Source organism: Aethina tumida, chromosome 1, assembly GCF_024364675.1.
Source record: "Aethina tumida isolate Nest 87 chromosome 1, icAetTumi1.1, whole genome shotgun sequence".
In the NCBI taxonomy this organism is placed as follows: Eukaryota; Metazoa; Arthropoda; class Insecta; order Coleoptera; family Nitidulidae; genus Aethina; species Aethina tumida.
In genome coordinates, this window is record NC_065435.1 from 16,361,810 (window position 1) to 16,386,919 (window position 25,110).

At 30.0% G+C, this 25,110-nt stretch overlaps 3 protein-coding genes across 8 annotated transcripts; 1 reads left to right on the forward strand and 2 right to left on the reverse strand.

Moving 5' to 3' along the window:
- Positions 1–465: 465 nt before the first annotated feature.
- LOC109600962 (kinesin-like protein Klp61F) lies at positions 466–4,970 on the reverse strand. The gene is made up of 7 exons (XM_020017194.2): positions 4,846–4,970; positions 3,280–3,544; positions 3,062–3,216; positions 1,613–3,005; positions 1,208–1,498; positions 998–1,144; positions 466–943 (listed from the first exon to the last, which is right to left on the reverse strand). Exons 1-7 carry the CDS (start codon positions 4,878–4,880, stop codon positions 692–694), a joined length of 2,538 nt encoding a protein of 845 aa, XP_019872753.2. The 5' UTR covers positions 4,881–4,970; the 3' UTR covers positions 466–691.
- An 859-nt stretch (positions 4,971–5,829) lies between these two features.
- On the forward strand, positions 5,830–13,004 carry LOC109597556 (uncharacterized). Of its 4 annotated transcripts, none has more exons than XM_049964486.1 (4): positions 5,830–5,990; positions 11,327–11,807; positions 12,208–12,518; positions 12,577–13,004. In XM_049964486.1, the coding sequence occupies exons 1-4, from the start codon at positions 5,845–5,847 to the stop codon at positions 12,737–12,739; spliced, it is 1,101 nt and encodes a 366-aa protein (XP_049820443.1). In that variant the 5' UTR covers positions 5,830–5,844; the 3' UTR covers positions 12,740–13,004. The 4 variants fall into 4 exon arrangements, with proteins under 4 accessions (XP_049820443.1, XP_049820447.1, XP_019868879.2 ...); XM_049964490.1 differs by lacking the exon at positions 5,830–5,990 and adding an exon at positions 6,613–6,749; XM_020013320.2 differs by lacking the exon at positions 5,830–5,990 and adding an exon at positions 6,934–7,053.
- A 1,408-nt stretch (positions 13,005–14,412) lies between these two features.
- Positions 14,413–23,346, reverse strand: LOC109601950 (tyrosine-protein phosphatase 69D). Of its 3 annotated transcripts, none has more exons than XM_049964482.1 (10): positions 23,096–23,346; positions 21,758–21,932; positions 19,591–20,764; positions 18,294–19,011; positions 18,001–18,238; positions 16,885–17,686; positions 16,369–16,518; positions 15,838–16,317; positions 15,552–15,785; positions 14,413–15,494 (listed from the first exon to the last, which is right to left on the reverse strand). In XM_049964482.1, exons 1-10 carry the CDS (start codon positions 23,178–23,180, stop codon positions 15,426–15,428), a joined length of 4,125 nt encoding a protein of 1,374 aa, XP_049820439.1. In that variant the 5' UTR covers positions 23,181–23,346; the 3' UTR covers positions 14,413–15,425. The 3 variants fall into 3 exon arrangements, with proteins under 3 accessions (XP_049820439.1, XP_049820433.1, XP_019873849.1); XM_049964476.1 differs by having other exon boundaries at positions 16,885–17,746; XM_020018290.2 differs by having other exon boundaries at positions 16,885–17,758.
- Between the last annotated feature and the right edge of the window lie 1,764 nt (positions 23,347–25,110).

A 25,110-nucleotide genomic window follows, 5' to 3' on the forward strand; every position in this document is an offset into this window, starting at 1 on the left:
TAAAGTTTGTAACAAACCCTGACATAGGGCTTGTTTGTGTCTGTGGCTAACCTGCGGCTCTTTGAATAATTATTTGTGCCTCTCGAGAAATGTACTTCAATTCCCTTTTAATTCCAGAATTATCAAGAGAAGTAAAATAAATGAGTTTAATTTTTAATATTTAAATTCAATACACATATTTTGTACTTTTATTTGTTTTCAATAAATATAATTTCTGTAAACAAATTTTTTTAATACCTTTTTTGCATACCTTTTAAATACGCGCTTTTAATTGCGGCTCGCGAGATATTTCAAATTTTGAAAAATGGCTCAGACTATCAAGAAGCTTGACCAACCCTGGTATATACTATACAGGGTGTTTCATAACTTATCCTTATCCAGAATCAATAATAAATGGTTTATGAGTCGAAGGAAAAAGGAAATTAAAAGTCTAAACATTTTAAAATAAATTTGTATATTACAGCTTTTTGGTAACAAATTTTTAAAAAATAATATGTATATATACAATTGCATTTATTACTACAAAATTCAAATAAAAATCTTCAAGTAATTACAATTTAGGAATAAAAAATAAAATATAAATGTATTTTTACAGATTTCTTAATTGTAGATTTTATGATGTACATGTATATAAATTTTAATAATAAATTTCTTTAATTTAAACTATATATGTGTATATATAAATATAAAACTACACTCGAATTTGCCTTTTTTCTGGGGTATCCCCTTCAGATTTCAACACTTCCATATTCTTTAGTCTTTCTTGCACTTGATGCATTAAAGTTTTTTTCTGAGAATCACATAATATTTCATAGGTCTGTAGTTCTTTCATACATGAAGAATAATGATTTGTTAAATCACTAATTCTACTACTAAAGAGTCTCAACTTTTCTTGAGTTTCTGCATGTACATTCACAATATATTCTTCATTATCTTTGTCATCCTATAAAAGCAATATTTATATAGCAATAACAGATGCTTTTTAATATTTACTTACTTGTACTCTTTTGTTTAATCTAGCAGCTTCTTCACACAGAGAACTTGACTGATGTGTTATATTCTCTGAAAAAGTCTGACCATGACATGTTAATTGACTTACCACATCTTCCAGATGATTACGTTGTATATTTTGATAATCTAAAATCTAAAACACCAGCAATTGTTTTATATTTAACTTGACTATTAAATTTAGTTTATTAATATTTACCGGATTAAAAATTTCAGCTACTTCATTTGAAATCTGATCAACAACACATCCAAATAATTTCAATACTTTATCATTATACAAGTTGATATCTTTTTTTACTAGTTTGTTTTGGTTGTCAACAGCTTCGTCATGCATACTAATTTTATCTTCAAACTTTCCTAATTCCCTGATATATATTTCAAGTTTTCTTCTTTCCTCTTTTAAAACATCTTTCATTGAGCTACTAACCATCCCACATTTTTGTGATATTGCTTCAACCTGTGAATATCTGTTGTTGCTTACTTTATTTACCTAAATAAAATAATTGCTTACATTAGTATTTACTCAGGATGTGTATGTAACGTAAATAATTGACAATTACTTCAACACTTATTCCAGTTTATAGATATATGTTACTCCACTTACATTTTCTTCTAAATCTCTTTTAATGTTTATACAATTTGACTGTAATGTTGAATTTTCTTTCCCAGTTTTTCTTTGCACTTGAGATAACGTCTTCGTTTTATCTCTTGTACACTCCACCATAGAATCAATATTTAGTAGTTCTCCAAGGATTCCCCTTTTTTCCTTTAGGGCATGTTTATATTTATAAACAGAGTTTGTGTAATTTTTTGCTGTGTTATTTAATGGGTCCACAATTTCTTTGGATACACTGTGCAGCTCTTCTAGATTTTGCTTTGAACTATTTAAGTATGACTTGGATGTCTTTTGTTGTATTGCTAGTACCTTGTCAAGGTAGTCACGTGTAGTGTTTGCTACTTGTTCTTGTGTATTATAAACACCTCTATACTTCTTAAGTTTATGTAAAAACAATTGTTGATTATTAAATAAAGTTTCTGTGTTGTCTCTTAAAGTAGTCTTGATCCGACTAAGCTGATCTTTAGACTCTAATAATGTTTGAGATATCAGCATTTCTTGTTTCAAAATTTTAAGTTTCTGCATTCTTTCCCTTGCAATGTCTTCAACCTTTTTATTTTGCTCTTCAAAAGCAGTATGTAAGTCATCCCACTGTCTGCTTTTTTCTTCTATAAGTATTTTTGTCTGTCGAATGCGTTCATTCAAATAATTGATACATTCCTTTTTGCTAACGGTTTGGTCTCTATATTCTTTAATGTTATCAATAAGTGCACTGTATGTAGCAACATCAATTAAAATTCCCTTTTCTCTTTTGATAGAAAGAATATCACGTTTATATGACTCAATTTGTTCCTTAAGTATCTGAATGACTTTTTTCTTGGTTACAGTTTCATTGACTTCTGGACAATTCGTAATATCCCGAGCTTTATTTGCGTAATATAAAGTACTTAAAGACTCTTCGCAATTGCAAGCTGCCGGCGATATAGTTGAAATTATTGATGTTTTGGTTGTACCGCCCAAACTGTCCTGTAATATTCTAGTCAATTTTGAGTCCCTGTATGGTATATAGTTATTTTTCTTTTCAGATAATGCCTGAATTACTCTACCTAACGTTAACAAAGATTTATTTATATTCCCTACTTCGACACTGCGACCATGTGTTTCGGCACGATTCATACTTTCACTGCCAGCCAAGTCAACTAAATTAATTTTGCCCATTTTGATTAAATCCTCCCCTGTTTCACTAGGTTTTTTGTTGTGGACAGTTATTGAAAAGACAGTATGAGATCTTGAACTATTGGAATTTAGGTTGGTGTAAGCGACTTGTCTGTTTTTGTTGCCTTTTTTAAATAATTGTTCTATGTCATATCTATTTAAAATAGGCAATTCTTTTAAACCAACTATACATACTGAACCTTTCCTTTGAGGGTCTGAGTACATGCTGAAATGTTTATCGTAAATTAACCAAGTTAAACCCATGCGTCTTGTAAAACTTACGGCAAATAATCCTTTGTGTAATCGTCACTTAAAAGGTCCCTGATTTCTTCGTTGTACAGTTCCAAATATGAAGCCGTAACTGAATATTCATATTCGCATAAAATTTTATCAAATAAACAGTTAGCTACTCGTTTAACCAAACCAGCATCAGATTCCTGTTAAATAAATATGTTGTATTGTATTTTATTACCATTAATATTCGTCGACCGAAGACTTACACTATTCCAAGCATCCGAATTATCTGGGCCGCTCATTGTGTAGGTTTTACCACTTCCAGTTTGGCCGTATGCAAATATTGTGCACTTGTATCCATTTAGTATATCCTGAACTAGGGGTTCTATTACGGAAAAAATGTCCTGTTGAGTAGATTCTGGTCCAAATACTTTGTCAAAAAAGAATTGCTTGTCTTTAATGGAAACAGAAGTTGGAGTACAAGTGACTATACTTTTTGAATTGAGGTCTATTTCTTTTTTCGATAAGGGCCTGAAATAAAATGTAATTGATAAACAAACAGTAGTGGGCATAATTATAACATAATTATTAAAATAAATTAAAATTTTGAGCAGTACAACCTGCACTGGATGTCAGCATATACTAAGTGGTTAATATTTGGTGTGGTAGAGACGTCTAATAATGACATAAAAATTCTCCGAAAAAAATACAGTCCCCCAAATTTAACGTTGAAGAATTATTTTTTCTCATTCAAAAGAAAAAAGGTACTTATGATTAACTTTGATTATCTGACCTTTTTTGAGATATATCAGTTTTCATGTTCACTTTAACTAACATTAACTAACTGAAATATCTCAAAAACGGTTAAGGTAATAAAAATTAATCAAAAAATGCAATAATATGTAATCAAATTAGACAATTGTACAACAAATATGAAAAGTTTTCTAGTTTAAAAAAAAACGATGGCGTAGAAAATAGAATAAAAAAAAGAGATGATTCTCCAAAATCTACTCTACTGTTTCATTACGGAAAAAGTTCAAGAAACATTCAATTGTATTTTAGGATAATACCTACCAAATTTAAACAGAATTGGACTAAAGGTTGTAGAAATATGAGGAAGAAACAATTTTTAAAATTTGAAGCTGTATTTTCTCAAGGACAAATATTACAAAAAGAAATTATTTAGATTTTCTTCATTACTGGACATGTTCTACCTGTTCCCAAAATGAGACCACCCCTTTTAGTAACACTTTCTATACTATAAAGAATAAGCAGAAGTGTTTAATGTATAATTATTGAAAGCAGTCAGCATTAGCTTCTTTTACTTATACTTGTTTGTGTTATTTATTAAATATAATAATTAATAACAAATATCACATAAGTCAATACAATATCTAAAAATAGAAAGTAAATGAAAGGCATTTTGAGTTATCAATTTACCTTGTTTTTGTCAAAACTAGTTAGGTGATATATATTCACTTGCATTAACCAGTTCATTTATAAATACAGTATAAGCATACACTGTTATTAAAATGTTGTATTTTAAAACTTTTAAGAAGGTTTGAAGATTTTTATCAAAATAAAAATATGACTTTTCCACTCATTGAAAAGTTTAAATAAACATTATTATTCAAAAATTATTTTCATACTAATATATTATTAAACATTAAAAGTAAAAAACATCAGTCTAAGTAAATCTACATATATTTATTATAAAAATAACCATAAAACATTTAAGACTCCTTTTTGTATTAAAAACAGGCTGTATACTGCAAACCAAACGGTATTTTTAAAGGTTAAGTAAAAAGGTCACAACTATTGCACACACATACCTCACACGAACATACACAGACACGTTCTGACTCATTTTTATTATTAATTTAACTAAACCACTCAAGAAATATTTGCAGTAACTAGGTTTTCACAAATTGTAAACTATACAAAACAATAGCTTGACAAACTGTCATGATCAAACATTTAAAACTGGCAGGGGCGCCAACTTAAGGTCGACCACAAACTTTAAATATTTAAATTTAATAATGTAATATTAAGCTAAAACTGATATTCATTTATATGTATGTATGTATCATGCAATTAACCTAAAAAAGGTAGTTTGTCTTTGAAAACTATATAAATTTGATTATCTTTATTCTTTGGAGCGACATCTCTACATTTCTACCGTAACTACTAAAAGCCGTTAAAACGTACGCTACATTATAAATTTGTAATAAGAGATCGTGAAATTTAGAATTTTTGAGAGATGTCACGGATCCAATATGTGTGAAATACCGCTTAATATTTTCAAACCGGATACCGGATCTTTAACCCCGGATACCCGTTCACAGGATATTTAATGACTTATTTTAATCATTTTAATATTGTTAACTGTCTTAATTATAATAAAATAAATAGGATGAGCAAATATTTTTAAATTTTTTAAAAAGTAAAATCATTAAATTTGATGATAAATGTATTTATACGTTAACCGTTAATTATTTATTGCGCACAAAATTTATATAATATATTAATGTGGGTTTAGTTGGTTTTCGAGTTGGAGTATACAGAAATCATTCAATTAATAAACCATAACATTAAAACATAAAAGTGAAAGATGAAAGGCATAATAATTTTTAAGTTATGCCATGTATGGCAATTTCTGTGCGTATTGATGGATTTTCAAACGAATTAGTTAAAGTGTTATAATGACGTTCATTGCCAATTCTATTGAATAGTGACAACTTTTATAAATTATCCTAAAAATATTAATGTCTATTGTTAACACCGCCAAAGAAAGTTATTCTGCTACTCCGGGTTTAAATTTTTTACATAGTATGTTGGCCGGTATATATCTTCCGGCGGTAAGAAGACAGTTAGTTCTTTATTTATTCCACGCTCAAACCAACTTCCATTCAGTCAAGTCCACAAGAGCAAAGTGTTTTTTGCTGGAATGCGATAATGTGTATCTGAGTGTGTTCGTGTGAGTAAACAATATATATTATTAAATCATTGCTGAATATATCCGGTTGTAGATTTAATCACGTACGTATTCTATTTAAAATTGAATTACAGGAAACACCAAGATGCAATTTTAGCTGTTGATCTCTTGTTGTTGTTATTATTGTAAATATTAATTAAATTGTTTCTGATTAAATCATAACTTTGGAATGTAAATATTACTTACTTATGTCTTTAATTATTAAAATATTTATGAAGAATGTATTTTGTTATTTATATTATATTAACGTATACTATATACATTTGGAAAACTTAATATTCAGCTTTTAAAAATTAAATTTTGTTTGACAGTGTCAATATTTAATAGTTTACTTTAAATTTTTTAATTAATCAATTAATTAATGATAAGCAAAAATATTTTTAATTATTTTGAGTATCTTTTTCACATGTGAATACTGTTCATGTTGACAAATGGCACTAAAATGTTGTCGAGCTGGTAAAATTAACCTAGTGACCAAGATTAAACTAGTCTACAAATCTTACATAATTGAAACGTATTAGCAAAAAATTTCTACATAATTCGGGAACATTATTTGATATAATTTTTTCGTTTGCAACGCGCTGCATCTTTGTGCAAATCGACAGACTTGATTCCTGAAACTGGAGTTTCATTAAACAGGTTTTTGTGCACCTTGAATTGAGTTCAGTTATTCAGTATTATTTCGTTTTCAATATAAACAAGTCATTGCCATCCGTTTCTTCTTCATGGAAAACTTATCAGGTACTAATTTCATTTTATTATTAGAAATCTGAAATGAAATTGTGTAAGCAATTAAGTAACTTTGCTATGCTTCTTAATGTAAACAAAATAGTTAATAACCATTCACTGGACTGAGTTTAAAACTGACTTTTATTAAATGTGAGTATTAAAAACAAATGTGCTAAATCTAATTTTAGTTGTCCTAGTTGATATTTGGGTATGTAGAAAAAAAACTTTTACTACATACTAATATAAGGTTTTTTTAGATGTATAAAGTATATATTATGGACGGGTTACGAATTGCCTTAGGTGTTATCATTCAAATGTGAGTTTTTTCATTCAGCATAACATCACTGGAAAATTACTTATTAATTTAATTAACAAATTAATAAAACTAAGAAAAACCCACTAACGATGAATGAAGATAAAGTGAAAATAAAACTTTCAAATTCAATATGTATTAATAATAAATTCTCTCCTTGTGTTGTTAAAAATATAAATCAACCTTTTTGAGTAAATTATTTAGGTCATGCACTTTGGTTGAAAGTCAAAAAAGTAGGACCCTTAACAAGTTTCGTTTAATACAGAATGTGCATAAAAATCCATGTAATTTATGTTCAATGAATATTTTCGACGAAGAGAATCGTATGTAAAGATTTCAGTAACTGTTAAGTTTATAGTGGTACTCTTGGATTAATAAACAACTTAAAAAAGATATTTCATTTATTTAAAGGCAATTAATTATTGTTTTATTAATCAATTTAAATGTGTGCTAATTTTTTATCCGTCGTCAAAGTAATAATAGATATTAACAATTAAAATAATTACAACAATTATATGTATAAATAAAAATAAATCATTTCTATGCAATATACAAGGTGATTCACCTAACTTATTTATTAGAAGGTTACAAAGAACGGAAAAATGTATTGATTTGATATTTTTATGCGGATTGTAACTTGACTTGAACTACTCCTTTAATTTATTTTGAATAAAATTTATTTTCCGGTTTCACCGGACATCAACTTTGTTATTTTCAATGGAACATCCTGTATATTTTTGGATTTTTAAATTCTACATGTAATTGCAAATGAAATCGCTATACTATATTCTATACCTAAACCAAATTGTTTCTGAGTTATTAATTTTTGTTCTATTATGTTATATTTTGACAGGTTGATAGTAGATAATTAAAATGACTGGTAAATTTGATGCAGAAAGTTCATTTTTGGCATACACTAAAGAAACCAAAGAACATCCTATAAAGGACCATTATTAGTACTTCGTTATTTTATACAGGGTTTAATTTTGTGCAACTTAAAACATCAATAACTACAGATAACAAATTTAAAACTCCGAACTGAAAGCCGTGAAATGATTGACACGTAATAAAGCCCTCATAACACGATTTTCCAACAGTACTTTACAATAAAATTTATGGCATAAATAGAAATCTTGTAAATAACAAGGGTAAAAAGGAACAAATGATATATGGAGTATTTGGGTGACACAATGTTAAATGTCTATATATTAAAAATAGTATAATTTCTAAAATTCTAGACATGAACACATAGACGAGTCTAGTAAATTCATGGTTTAATAAACCACAAAATATATATGATTTGTTTATATATGTAACGGTTGCATTAAAACGTCGTTCAATTGAAAACTTTAATACAGTGTATGGATAGACCGCAGCAAAGAATAGTGTGCTATTAGTGGTTGTTGTTGTTTTGTTTTTGTTCCCAAATCTGTTATTTTTACTACTGGATTAGTTTATATACCTAAGGCAACGTAATGTATGTATTTAGTTAATTTTAATAATTACAACAATTTTACTAATTATAAGGATGTTAATTTGTAAATAATTTCCAAAATAATTGGTATTTCATTGTTTTATAAAATAATAAAATGTGTTAATTAATAACCATTTAAATGGAAGAAAATATATTTTTAAATATATTATTAATTGTTTAATCAAATTTGTTTATATTTATTTAGAAATTAACATTCAGATATATTTTTAAATAAATAATATAATATAAATAAATAAATAATATTTAAAATGACAAGATGATAAATGAAATAAATCTAGAACAATTAAAATAATTACTCTCAAAAAGCCATTTGCGAAATCCATACAACAATTGAAGACATTAATAAATTTTCTGACTCGACGATTTTTAAGGTAGATACATATTGTAACCACACTGATTTGAGATGTAACGGTAAACTTGTAAAGTGAAAAGTAAATTAATACCACACATCATTTTTTTTGTCCCGGATGGAAATACCTAGGGTGTTCCCAATACCTCTGACATATTGGGAAAAAAATCACTACTTACATCTGAGCCCTAACATTAAAATAAACTACATTATTATTTACATGTTTCTGTTTAGTGCTAAAGTGGAAAACCCATGCGGATATGAAACAATTTGTTTTATATGTCGGCAGTTAAATCTTTAATATCAAGTCATCAAGTTGATATGATGTAGTAATTACTAGGTAATCATGCCACTTTTTTATACGATAACAGTAATTGTTTAAAATAAACGTACACAATAATTTTTTTTGCTATCTCTGTTTATGTAAATCAAAGATTCGTGAATATGTGACACAGTAACCGAATAAGTTCGTTTTCATTTAACGAAATTACATACTTTGTTTTACGGTAATAATAAATGGTCTAAATTTAGTGGAGCATATATTAAAATTATATATTCTAAGCCAGAACAATTCTATTGTTCATATAAATTAATTTTACTTCAATATTAGGTTTTATATCATGTTTGTTGACGCATTTGAATTTGTAATAATAATTAATAGTAATAAAATATCAATATTACAAATTTTACATCTGTAAAATTAATGACACCGATAATAATCAATCTTAAACAACTATAATAATTGGACTTTCTTGTAATAACAATAAATATTTATGGTGATATGTTAATTATAAATATAATTTCGAAACATAATGTTCGTTTTAATATTTATTATTTATAATTTTATTTATTTAAATGTATTTATAATTTGTTTATATTATTTATGTTTTTTAAATATTTTACTAAATATCAATACTATGTTTTAAGAGACACGCAATTAAACGTAAATAATGAACACCTTGTATAAATGTTGGGATAATGGTATCTTATAGGATGATCAGTGGTTAACGTGTATGTCAAAAATGAACTTTACAGAATCAAAATTGCTGACTTTATAGCCATTTTTTAATTACACTATCAGTCAAAATTTTTGAAAAAAAAAAATAATAACTCAAAAACTATTGGGTTTAAGCATAGGACATGATAGAGCTATTTTATTTGCAATTATATACAGAATTTAACAATTCAAAAATATACAGGATGTTCCATTGAAAATAACAATGTATTGATGTTTTAAGACACAAAATTAAACGTAAACAACGAACACCCTGTATAAAATTTGGGATTACTTATAATGGCTTCTTATAGGATGATCATTGGCTAACGTGTATGTGAAAAATTAACTTTCCAGAATCAAAATTGGTGACTTTACAGTCATTTTAATTACACCATCAATCAGATAAAAATTAATAACTCAAAAACTACTGGGTTTAGGCGTAGGACATCGTAGAAATATTTTATTTGCAATTATATGTAGAATTTAAAAATCCAAAAATATATAGGGTGTTCCTTTGAAAATAACAATGTAATTGATGTTTTAAGTGACACAAAATTAAACGTAAATAACGAACACCCTGTATAAATGTTGGGATTACTTATAATGGCTTCTTATAGGATGATCATTGGTTAATATGTATGTCAAAAATGAACTTTCTATAGAGTCGAAATTGGTGACTTTACAGCCAATTTTTAAAAATCTAAATATACAGATTGTCAATATAATAATTGATTACAATTGTAATTTTTAATTATCCGTCAATTTAAAATCAACTAAAGACTGTATGTAAAAAGACCTATTATTATCTTTCAAAAATATGTCACTTTATCTTTGTATTTATTGCAAATTAATGACAATGTAAATGTATGTATGTAAGAAATAAATTATCACTGTTATTTTAAAATAAACATTTTATGTTTTCCAATATTTTAAATTATCATAAATTTTCTATTGTAAGTTGTAACACTAAAAAATGAGCCATTAAAATAAAAATATGAAAATCATTACCGTACACTTAAATCAAATTATAAAATATACATATAATTTACAAATATATATTTCCTGTTAATTTAAAACCGAATTAGTAGTGCCTCTTCTGTTAACATTTTAAACAATATGTTTTAAAGTTCCGCATTTTATTATAATTTATTCATTTACTCAATGTCATTAATATTAAGTTGTACATAGCGAATAGCACAACTTAAAATGCACAAATGTAAACACGATTGACACTTGCATATTGCACAATTACAACGTTACGTCCACTTAATAGACACTACATGTTTTGTTTATAAACAAGGTTTGTTTGTCCATTAAGTGCGTATGAGAACAGCTTAATAAAGCATTACAAACAGTAACCAAAAGCTATGTTTGGAACTTAATTATCTCAACTTTTAGGTGATTTCTAAAGTAATTCTTCTGTTATGTCTTACAGAATGCGTCGCCTTATAATATTTCTGGTTATATCCAGTAGCACGATAAGTAACTGTCAAGAAAGTGCCCAATATCTTCAAAATGCCGTGCGAGACCTAAGAAAAATGAATTTTCGACAAACTCTGAGAAGAGTAGACACCAAAATGGTGGAGGAAGCATCAACCATAGAATCTATTAAAGATGTCATACCTTCGAAGCCAACAATAGAACGTAGAGTAGTTCAAAAAACGGATCAAGTACCTCCATTGTCTTTAACTAAAGGCGAATTGGCTGCTTTGTATGAAAATGCTGTGAGTAAGGGGGATACTATTAAATTAAATGCTGGGGACAACTCCTTCGTTCACGCTGCTGTTGCTGAACTGGATGGAACAGAGTCAAATTCAAACTCGGGAAGTTCAGGAAATTCAGACGACTCGGGAGGATACTACTATTATTATTATCCGATTAAAAGTTTTATAGATGAGTTATCTTCAAAACAAAGTGTAAGTCATTTTTATTACAATATATTAAAATATATACCTCTGAAAAGGATGTTAAGAAGACAGACTCATTGGAAGACTAATTATTTTAGGGCAGTGAAAGAGTTCACTTCCCAAGTGATCATCAAGAAGCATATTATAACAGTCCATATCACCATGACCACAGTGGACATCATCCTGACCATACCGACCATGACCATCTCAGCTATTCTCCTCCTTGCGATCATTCTGTGGATCATTTCGATCACGATTCATCAAAACCTCAATTCCATTCACATCACCATCAAGTAAGACTATATTGACATCACACATTGACAAAGACAATAACATTACATCCAGTTTTCTTATTTTAAATAATAATTTTGTGTCTATTAATCACCTATTTAACATAACTATATTTAAGCACAATATCAACATAAGCCACGCAAAAGGTGACATGGAGGAAAAGAAGACCAAAGCGATGGAACCTCTATTCATGGCAATATCTGGATTCATAGGCATGGCGGTCATGTTCGTAATGTCGATATTTTGGTTTCCACGATTAAAAACAACGACAGGAGGAATAACAAAGAAAACCAGTAAACAAGAAAAAATAACGGATATTGCTAGGATAGCCTTATCAGCAATTGAAGGACAGGATTGTACGGAACGGTTTGCTTGTGAATTAGGCAAAACGGCAAGATCATTTAATTTACAGGACAATAGGTTTATGAAGTAAGTGTAGTATAAAAGTAATATTAATATTACATTTCTATACTATGGCATGTTTCAGGTTATTGAAGCGAATGGCGCCTTCGACCTTTGGGAAGCAAATAGACAAAGTAGGCAGATATTCCAATAAGCGGTTAAAATGTACGGCTATACCGTGTAAGAAGAAGCCCCCTAAAGATAAAAATAATAATAAGAAAAATCAAAGTGCTCAGAAGAAATCTTAGTTGCCACCAAAGCGTATTTATTATTTTAATTAATTTATTTATTATTTATTTACTTATTTATTAGATAATGTTAAGATTTATTTTCAATTAAAAATACATGTAAATAAAATCATTGTAAATATTTAAAATTAAATCGAAAATATTTTTGTGTGGATGTTCGCGGGTTAATTTGATAACGTGATATGAGTTTTGTAATTTTAAAAATTGACGTTTAAAAACTGATGCATATTTTGTAGTGTATAATAAAGTGATATTATGATATAAATTTTTTGATTAAATAATTTTCTATTTGTCTTAATTAACTTAGACAAATACTGAAGTTAAGATCAAATCAAGTTAACTTGATTTAACTACTAGGAAGTAATAAAATGGCATTATTTAAATATACATAAACATTTAATTACACATTATAATAAAATAGCAGTAGTAATAGATAAAAACCATTGTGTCAAAAAATTTGGTGTCATTATATATTTGTAATGTCTCCTTACTTCATTAACTTTTGCAGTAGAAGCTACTGACAAACATCTGTTGGATCCCTCAATAATTGGATGGTAGTGATCACCTTCAGCAATTTTAAATCTAAAATTTAAAAATATCATTATGGCAACACAATTTCTTATATATATTTTAAAAACTCACTGAGGCAATTATAATTTTCTGTTTCTACCCATTAGGAAGCCCACAGAACATCATCTTCACAATGAGAGTTTACTTGGCTTGGCATTATTTTTACCCGTAAATTTTCTCACCTTTTTCGTCCCATATACTGGCATTCGTGGACTTCTTTTCTTGTGACTACTAGTTTGAGTTGGTTTTAGTGATTTTGAAGTTGCTTGTCTGGTGCCTGAAAAACGAAAATTAGAAACTTTTTCTACATTTGTTCGTAGAAAATTAACGATTAAATTACCATGTGAATTTGTAGCTTTCTTTTTTTGCTTCTTCTGATTTACAGGTGAATGCTGTTTTACTCCTGATTTTTTTGGTGCAGCATTCTGTACTTCCCGAAGGACTTGAGGTTCATATTGACACAACCTACGCAGCAAAAATTTCCTTTCCTCGTTCCTTATTATTATGTTGATGTTGACTTCTTCTAGTTCATCAACTAGAGCTGCGTTTTCCTAATTTAAAATAATGGTCAAAACTAATAGTATAATGACGTGTTTATTCTTACATGAACGTATTCTCGGATTTGTTGCTTTAAATATATTATTTTTTGTTTGTACCCGTTGGGGGAGCGTTTCTCATTTGAACTAGTCATAATTATTTAAAATTGAACCAGAAGTAGTTGTAAGGTTATATTTTGATACTGTCAAGTTATTTTATGTTTACATGTTAACATCTCTGATCTACAGAACGTCCATCCTCTGATATATACGTCTATTATCGAAGTATTTATTTAACTACGCCAATAAGTAATAGTAACAAAATAAACGGTGCAGGTGATAGGCTGTAGTGCACGTTTTGACTTGCACAAGGATACAGAAAACACTAAAATGTGTTAAAATGTCTCTTAGTAAAAACTCAAATCATAGTCAATTTAACTTTTATTATTCACTTCCTATCTTTACTTCTATTTGTTGATATTTGACTGTGGATATATACAGGATGATTCACCTAATTTATTAATTATTTAAGTTGATATGAATGGGTTAGGTAAATAAAAAAACTAATTACAAGGTGTATGAATGTTTTTATTACTTATAAAAAATGTTATTAGCAATATAAAATAAAACGACAAAATAAAAATGTATATAAATAAATACTTTTTGCAGTAAATGCATTATACAGTCTTAATAATTTTGTATCCTAAATACAAATAGCAGTTGTTTACAAATTATATACACATATCTTTGATGACTTACAAAATGACAGACACAAAAAATAAAATTATATTATACACAGTACATTTAGCGGAAATTAAAGCACTACATATTAAGCAACAGGCTACATTTTGTAGTATTTTACTATATGCAATCTCAGAAATGAGTATTATGCAATGTATAAATATGAAATAATGGAATATCAAAATTACGATATTCGTAGGTATTCGAGATAATTTGGCTTTTAAAAAATTAAGGCTACCCCATACGATAATATTTTCAAAAGAAGTGCGTGTATATTTATAGATACAAGAAAATATTTGTCTCTTCACGATAAAATGTGAGTGGCCAATTTGTGCACCACAAATCTTACAAGTAATATGCAATGTATAAGTATGAAATAATGGAGTATCAAAATTATCAGATTCGTATGTTTTCGAGATGAATGGTTTTATGACATGAATGAAGATTATCTACTCCATATGAAAATATTTTCAGAAGAAGTGCGAAATGTAACAACGAAAACATAACTGTCCCTTCACAGAAATAAAATAAGAGGTTCCAATTTGTGCACCACATATATGGTATGTGTAAAAATTTACTTTGAGCAAAGCTACCTTTTTTAAAAAAATAACAAAATCAATATATCTTATTGCTTAAAATAAATCCACCACGAGTACTTTGGTTTTCAAAAAATATTTTGGTTTTAAACTAGAAAAAATTCGTTTCAAAAAGATATGAATAAAATCACGATATAAATAGTAATAAATACATATAAAAATACCTAATATCCATGAGACCAACATATGGTATTCTTTTTGGAATGGAATATTAAAGTTAATGTATGGCACCAATATACAACATTACTTTTCACATAAACCATGCAGTTCTGCATAATTCACTATGGCCCGATGAAGAAATTCATACTGCGCCTAAAAAACAAATTATTAGCGTGATATTTAACTATAATAAGTCAATTATCAATATACATATGAACTAATTAAGCCCTGTCGTTGAGAACGTAGCTTCCTTGTAACAGTAAAAATGTCCACACGCTTTTCAATTCTTAACTGTTGAACTAAAATCGTCAATCCTACGAACATGGAACTTCTGTCAGAACCAAGATTACAATGCACAACCATAGATGCCGAATATTCGTTCCTTATAACCGAAGCTTGAGCATGATCCACTAATTCAATCAAACCTCTAGTTACTTCAGGTACCTAATAAATAAAAATCAGTAAACTATTTTCATGTTTAAATTCAATGTCTTACTTCTCCGTCAACTGTAGGCCAACCGTGATACTGTAAGTGGATCACCTTGTGGTCTTCGCCGTCTCGACTCTTCACAAACATCTCCCTCCGTGTATAATATGGACAACTTTCTGCCTGCACGTACCGTACAGTAATGTGGTCGTACGTTCCTTCCTCTTCTGGCCAATATCGTGGACATTTTCCCTCACCAATTTCCGACAACATGATAATTACACTAATTCCTTGTTCCGCCACCATCCTCCAAAAGTCATTAATTGTACCTTCCAAAGGATCCTGAGTAATAATAAAGGATTCGCAATTGTCGTATCCTTCAATTAAAGAAGCGTTTATGTACGTGGAATGTTCTTTTCCTGATAACGGTGTTAAAATAAATCTATTTCTATCATATGGCAGCACGCTATCAGATCTATTCTTCTCTCTGTTTTCTTCACCCCCGGCTACTGAACACGATTTCCTATCTTCGAAGGCGTTGACTATGTTCTAAAATATTGACACGTTATTTTCGAAATTAATTCGTTTTCTTCGACTTACCTCGAATTGCTCTTCTAATGGACATTTGTTTTTATCTTTATCACACTGTCTTAGCCTATCAACGGTAGTCTTTAGTTCAGTTGCATTAATTTCTGTGTCTCCGTATTGTGCTACCTCCATCAATGCTCGATAGATAAAAATGTATTGTTTCTAGAAATACACAAAAATTACCGATAATCTTACTGCTTGAGGTTAATGCTTTGGTGCCACAACTGGCACTAGGAGGGGTTTTGGAATAGTTGGTTTTTAAGAGCAACGTGAAGTCTCGTTTAGTATAAGTATTTCCGAGATCAAGATTAGCCTATCATTATGTGGTGATGTTTTAGGAAAAATTTATATTCTTATAAATTTCATTAAAAGCTTGTTTCAAATTAGAACACATTTATAATATCTCAAGGTAGATATTTATGAAGTGCTCCACACTTTTGGTGAGCTGTATATTAACGAAAAATCATATATGCATAAGATTATGTTAAAAAATTGATATATTTTGTTAATATTTCTATATATACTTACCAAAGATTGAACTAAAAAGTTTCTCTGATGTCGTAAGTCACAAATGGTATTGAAAATGGACACAGACCCTTCTTCCTTCAATTGCTGCAATAAACAGTCCAAAGCTACCAGAGTTCCAGTTCTGCCTACGCCAGCACTGCAATGCACTAATATGCAACCCTTTTCGATTGAGTAAGCTTCATTTACTCTTTTAATGAATTTAATTATGCCGTTGGGATGCTCAGGCGCCATAAAGTCCTTCCAAACCAAATAATGATACTGGGTGATGCGTCTTTCCTCTTGGTCTTTGCTGCCTGTTGTTCTAGATATTTTAAGATCACGAACAATGTAATCTGAGTAGCGAGTTTCTTGGACGTGGGTGACGGAAATTTCGCCGAAACTTTTGTCACCGTCACATTTATCCGGCCAGTACTTAGCACATTTGGTTTTACTGTATTCTTCAAGGTTGGTCAACATCAATATCAGCTCCAAGTGTTGCTCCCAAATCATCCGCCAGAATTCATTGACGGTTGTGTCCATTGGTCCTTGGGCACAAATGAACTTCTTCCGTTCTTTGTAGCCCATAACAAAGTTGGCATTCACATAATCGGAACCAGCAATGCTGTCGACTTGAGACAATTTAACTCTGGTTTGATCGTAAGCCTTGATATCCGGATAACGATTTTTGTACACATTTTCCCTCGTGTCCGAAGATCTCGTAGTCCTGTCGGAGAATCGGTCCGGCAACAGCTCAAACTCCTGTTGGAATCCGTAGTCCGAGTCCCGATGCCTTTCAACATAAGCCGACACCAATTCCCCTTTGCTAATGGGGCACATATCGGGTGGGTTTAGCGATACTAATCTCTGTCGACCACGTAGACTCCTGTACAAATGCCTAAGTCCAATTATTATCTAACAAAACATTTTTTACCAAATTTCTAGCTTGATTTATTTGACGACTAATTTTAGACACGTTACAGTACTTAAGCATTTGTGATTATTTTGTAAATATAACCAACTCACGTGTTTCAAGGAGTTAAAACCCATTAAATTGTTTATAAACAAGCGAAGCACACATTACATGGTCTCGTTATATTTACATAATATTTAAAATCATTATAAATATGTAGAAATTACCTGAGAGATGTTCTAAATGTGATCATTTCCACCGCTTGTGCGTGAGCTTGTTTAGTGTATCTGTGGAGGATGCACAGCGTCCCAAGGAGCAGAAGAATTACTACAAAAGATGCGCACAGAATTTGCACGGTCAAACTAATCGTATCAACCGCTGGTACAATAACGACTTCGGGTCCAGGATTAAGCAAGTCGAGGTAGTGACTATAGGCTGCCATGTAGTTGCTTTCAGATCCTCGTACTAAAACCAGAACTCAGTCAGTGACGAATTATGCGATAAGTGGTAATGGAGTTACCAATAATTTCTACAAAAGCCGTGTAGTTGCTGCTTATGTCCAAGCCTCCGTCAAACGGTGGCAAGGGATCAAGCCTATCGTTCCTTCGTACCCTGTTAGCGGCAGCAGTACTGTTACCACCTTTGTTAACTTTCTCTTCCCTGGGCGTGTTATAGGGCCTTAGGCCAATACATTTGTCGCACTCGGAATTCGATGAATTGAAAACCTGATCGTCGCCAAGAAAGACGTCTTGGTGGAACGTGTAGCTGGAAAACATTTCAGCAACGTACGCTCCACCTTTAGGCGTCCTGTGCGCCTCTTGGTACGACACTATCGTCAGGTCTTCAGGCGGTGGCAACTCGGCCAGCTTCTGTTGATCTTCCATCCTCACCAAATAAATTCGGTAGCAGCAAATAGGCCCATTCCTTTCGGACACCCTCGTCATGGACAGTTTAAAAATCCACTTCTCTTGCACCTCCATCTTTCGCCAAGTTATTCTCGATAATCGTTGTTTGTCGGGTAATGTCGGAGGCATGGAACACGACTTTTCGACTGGCTCACCATTTTTCCTTAACCTAGTTACGCCAGCCAGTTTTACGGTATAATTGGTGTTCGCCGATACGTTGTAGAAACGTGTGAACAAATTCGCTTCGTTCACGTGCGTCTCTTTCGGACCCCAATATATAAGCTCTAAATTGCCTTGGTCGTTAACAAAATTAGCTGAACCTTCTAAGGTCACCTGAAATATCAAGTGGATGTCAGAAGGCTCTATGGATGAATTGAAGCTAAATTCTGTCAATAAATTGACCATCATATCTACCTTGAATGGCCATTTAACATTTTTTAGATTAACCAGGTTAGGTTAAGTTACGTTAGACTAAGTTAGGTTTAGGAATACAAATACTCTGACAATTTGAATGTTCAATAATAATTTTTTCAAAAGTAGTAAAACAAATTCGTTCAGATTTTAGGGATCATAAGATTGAAATCCAATTGAACACGTATGGAACCATAAATAATTTAATGTTTAATAAATTGAGCTCAGGACACTCAAGTCAGTTCTCTTGTCTGGTCTGAAACACTCATAACAGCCAGACACAACTAACTTGGGACACACTAGTTCAAATAGATTTAAATTTCATTTAGCTACGTGCCAGATAGAACGTATCACAAGGTAAACATGAACCATTTGAGTTTTACAATGCTTTAACAATTCAATCGACGGACGAACAGAATAATAAATAATTGCTTGAATAAATCGAACCGTTGAATGATTCAACATCCTTGAAAACTACAAACTGTTAACGGAGAAACTTACATTATATGAAATGATCCTCCCGTGTGGAGTAATTGGTGGTTTCCAGGTGACGTAGACAAAACTCGTGTGACTAATGTTATCGAATCGGCATTCGACGGTGACGTTCGTTGGCGGTCCAGACATCCCATCCATCGTTGTTCCATTAACTGGTGTGGAGCCCGGGCCGCACTCCTTCGTGTACTCACTGCAGGCCGATACTTGGAAGACGTACGTGGTGGCAGAGTCTAGTTCGGAGAACATGTACAGATTGTCCTTGGACGCTGGATGGCAGGCTTCTAATTTCTCCGCTGAATTGTGGGTTTTTAAAACTAAATTGTAATAGTGGATATGTTCTTTAATTTTATCGTGGGGCGCCGTCCATTTGATGGTTATCGAACTGGTGGTTACACCGGTAACTGTCACTTCTGGTATGAAAACGGGATCTTCGTCGAGCATTCGTACGGGGTCAGTCTCGTGGTCCTGGCTTTCGCCTTCGGAGTTACTAGCCTTCATTCGGATGAAATATTCCTTGCCCTTTTCGAAATTGTCCTTCAATACGCATGACGTGTTTTTGCCCTTAATCTCGTTCTTGTAGAATATCCATTCGGAGTCGCCTTTCTTCATGTATTTTATCGTATATTTAAGATCCTTGGGGCTGTTACCGTCGTTCACAGTCCAATTGAGGTATATTTTGTTGGTTGCAATAGGTTTGATAAAATCGATTGTTATTTGGGGCTTGTCGAGCACCAGAATTGCACTGGATTCTTTAACTTTCATTTCACCGTTTGTCGTCTTGCATGTGTAGGTGCCATTATCAGTTTTCTTCACTTCCGCTATCGTGAACGTTGAATTTTTTAATGTTTTATTGACCGTTTCTATTGAGGTTCCTTCAATGTACATATCATCTTTATACCATGAGATTTCTTCAATAGGATAGCCTTCTACCAGGCAATATAAAGATACACTTTCATGTATTTTTGTATATTTTACTGGTGATATTTGTACTATTTGAGCAGGTGAAGTTACATTCAAAATAATGTTATGTCGATCTAAGTCCGTCACATTTTCATTTGCCGCATGACAAACGTAATCTCCTACGTGGTTAAAGTCTATGTTTAAAATATGTAAAATTGACACTTCGTATTTGTTGCCAGACTCCTTATTGATATTCTCACTTTCCATTTCCAACTTGAACCTATAAATATATTCAGTAAAATTAAAAATTTGGTAAGTAATATTCAGCAGGGTCTATAATTATCAAAAATTGTATGTAATATTTGTTGTTTTTTGTGTTATTGTTGTGTCCACTTCGAAGAAAATCGATGGCTAAATTGATTCACCTAACCTATTTCTTCAAAGTTTAAGGAAAAAGGTATTGATTTGAAATTTTTATAATAATTATAACTTGACTGGAACTAAGTTTATAATTTATTTTGAACAGAATTTCATTTCCGTTTTCACCGGAAGTGACATCAACTTTGTTATTTTGAATGGAACATCCTGTATATTTTTAAATTTTACTTGTAATTGCAAATAAAAGGGTTATACCATGTCTTATACCTAAACCTGATAATTTTTCCTAACAATTTTTGAGTTATATTTTTTTCAAAAATTTTCAGATTGATGGTCTAACTGAACTGTCAGTAAAGCCACCGATTTTGATGCTGGAAAGTTCATTTTTGGCATACACGTTATCCAAGGATACTCCTGTAAGGAGCCATCATTAGTACCCGCAAATTTTATACAGGGAGTTCGTTATTTTCGTTTAATTTTATGCATCTTAAAACATCAACTTTATTTTCAATGAAAATTTAAATTAATTTATCTAAGCATAATTGTGTACAGTTTCGGGAACACCCTGTATGACATGTCAAAAAACACATTAACCAATTGTAAAATACGTTCAACATTAAAATTGATAAAGTTGAACTAATTAGAAAAACACACATAATGCGCTGAATAAATATTAACTAATTAAAATTATAGCCTCTTCCTGTTTAGAACGGTATTTATAGAAACGCCAAATATAATCGTAGAAACTGCGAATATACAGTATCAAAGTTGTTTTGGTTTTAAATATAACTGATAAATTTCGACGTAAGTTGTTTTGTTTCAGTTTACATTTCATAATAAATTATGATAATGTAAAAATGTGCTAAATATATGTAAAAAAAAACTCATTGCATACCCTTCTTGTTCAGAAATGTTTTTCTCATTAAAGGTCCACCACATATTGCTGGTCATCCATTTGGTTTTACAAATAATGGTAATATTATCACCAAGAGGTAATCGTGTAGGGTTGTCATGTCGCAGAACTTTTATGGTCATATTTAGTTCCTTATCATCTTCTGTATACAAAGGATCTGTAAAAAAGACACATTGATATTATCCACAAATATAAAACTGTGTTAAAAAAGCAATCTTACATGTACATAAATTTTAATTATCCAACAAATGGTTTTACTAATAAATTATTGTTGAAACTATAAATATTATTACTAACAATATATTATAATATAACAAAATAATGTTATGTAAGAACTATCAAGTACATTTTAATAAAAACAAAACAAAAACCAGAATTATTGTATTTAAATACAAATATTTAAATATTTGAAATGAATTTTTAAATTACATCAAGAAATTTCTAGAGCATTTAAAATAGAGGTGTTTATTTAACCAATACTGAGTGGGTGAGTGTTGTCTCTAGATTATAAAAAGAGATATTTACATCAAATAAATGAATTAAATTAATACCATCTGAAGTTTTGAATAGATTATTATCAGTTAAACGTATATGCAGTATATATTGTACACATTGTATAGGTTTCTCTTAATAAAAAATATTACAATTATCTAGAAATAATTCTAATTTATGAAAGGATGTAAATATAAATTGTCATTATGTGAGTAATATTATGTTTAATAGAATCCTTATTGGAAAAAATGATTTTTTAAAATATATACACCAAAAATATTTTTTTTAGTATAACAAATTAAATAAAATGGTATGGGGACAACAGTAAAAGTAAATTATTGACATTACTTTTATGAGACAGCAAATATAATCTTTTTTACACAGATAAATATTTGTAATTTATTATACACATCAATTTAAAAATAGACACTGTATCATTTAATAGCTAAAAAGTCGTTAGATGGATTTCTAGTTACTTAGACTAAATTAAACTTGTCACATATTTGTTTAAAATATTTTTTAAACAGACCATTATGTAATTTTTTAAACTAACAGAGGAAGCACAAATTGGTCACATTTTTTAATTTTAAATTCTGCCATAAGCCACAGTTTTAAAATAAGAATTTAAAATAAACAATTCATATAAAATATAAAGTTGTAAACAAGTGCGTTATCTTAGTAGTATAAACTATATTATCAGATTTTTATCAGAAATAAAGCAGTTCTTTGAATGCGATGCCTTGATGATTTGCCGGTACGGAAACACATCCGGCAGTCCGGCTCGTATTTTATATTTAAATACTAAACCAAACGATAAAATATATTTACCTATTGGGGTGGAGAGAACTATTCTGAAAATTGAAAATAAACATAAAAGAAGTAGCACTGGAGGATAATGGGTTGGGCTGAACATGGCGCCTTAATTTGGAAGCCTTTTCGTCGTTTCTGAGCTAGCAAATATTATAAAGCACTACTTTTTATGTTGAACTCAGGACACATAACTTCATTTTTCACAAACTAACATTAATCACAACACATATTTGATAAACAAATTGCCGACTATTTGTTTGTTGTAGTAACCATATTGAATTAATTTAGCGCCTTTCCGTCAGAGGGCAAAATGTGACATTAGGGGTATGTTCCGGGAACACTTCGATTAGGTCGATAAATTCAAAATAGATGTCGCCCGTAAACATGTTTTGGTTTTTTAACTCTGTGTAATGTTGTCTGCCTATCCACAAAGTAGTTCTGGGATTTCCCTAAATTATTTCGATTTTATAATTTTCAAAAAAATTATTTCAGGATGCAAAAGAATCCTAATGTCTGGTATTAATAAATAAAATGTTTCAATATAAATTACACAAAAACAACAATATTTAAAATTTATTTTGTAAATAAAGATTTTTAATGTAAATAAGTACAAAAAGTATTCCAATATGCACTATATAGAAAAAAATATGTAAATGTACTATATCAATAAATAAAATGTTTTAAAGTATGTGTGTACAAAAAACTATTTCAATATACACGCAATGCAGGAAAAAAAAAATGAAATATATTTTATAAATAAATTTTTATAAAAATTATAACAAAAAGAAAAATAAAAAAAAAATATAAAATATAAAAGGTACAGCGTGTACAGGGTTATTTTTATTTAATAATATTGCCATCTTTGAAATTGTATAAAGTTGTCAAGCATTTTAGTAGCATTGTTATTTTAAATGTACAATTAAAATAAAATTTAACATTTAAAATAATACCCTTAAGGCATTAAGAGCGACAACATAATAAATTCCATCTAATTAATAATAACGTATTTAAAGCGCAAATTATCATGTGAGTAATGTAAAAAAATTTATGTAATAAAACAATTTATACGGTCAATAATTCGATTATAAACAATGCCTGGGGCATTGTGCATGTCGGTATTAAGAATCGAGTTCCGTAAACCAATAGTGAAACTAAGTACTAGTCAGATTCTATAATTATTTATTTAATTGGGTTTTTCCCAAATCTCGTCTTGGCTATACGCTCCCCGGATCTCAAGGGGTTAACTCTCCCGGAATTGTAACGCTTTCATGAATATTCAAATTATTTTTTTCTTCATAATTTCAAGCAAGGTGACAAAACTATTGTACAAGGTCTCACCGCTATCCGCACCATAATCTTAAATTGTGTTTTAGTTATTTACGCAAAAATAAGAATAACATAATTAACTTATTAAATTTGTATAGCATATTTTGTATTAATAAATTTAATTCAGTTTCACTTATATCATATAATTACTTACATATTTTTCTTATTCAACTAGTCTTTTTTAAAAATACGCTAATAACGATGCGGAAATTCCACTTGACAATTAACAGAAAACATAAACAAAATTGTAACAAGTTTTTTGGAATACCATTAATGAGGACTTTGCTCAATAAGATTACATAATGCGTACACTTTTGCATCTCGATTTTTTTACGAGATCACTTTTGACACTATATTATTATAATAAATCTAAAAAAAACTTGAAGTATGCAATACACAGCAACGTCAGACATCACATGAATTTTTTTTGGAAATTCTCTCTTTAATGAAACGAATAACACTTCCAAATTCTTTCTAAATATAAACTTAAAAAAACGAAGTTTAACTGTACATGTTTCAAAATTGTGAATGATGCAATTATCTAGGAATGATTAAGATAATTACCCCAGCCTTATATTGTATATCCGGGTTGATTGAATATTTCCGTACTGGCCACAATGTATATAGGTAATATAATTTGAGATCTACCACATTAATCGAATTTTACCGCTAGGAGAAATTATCGAACATTCCATTCCTAAAATGAT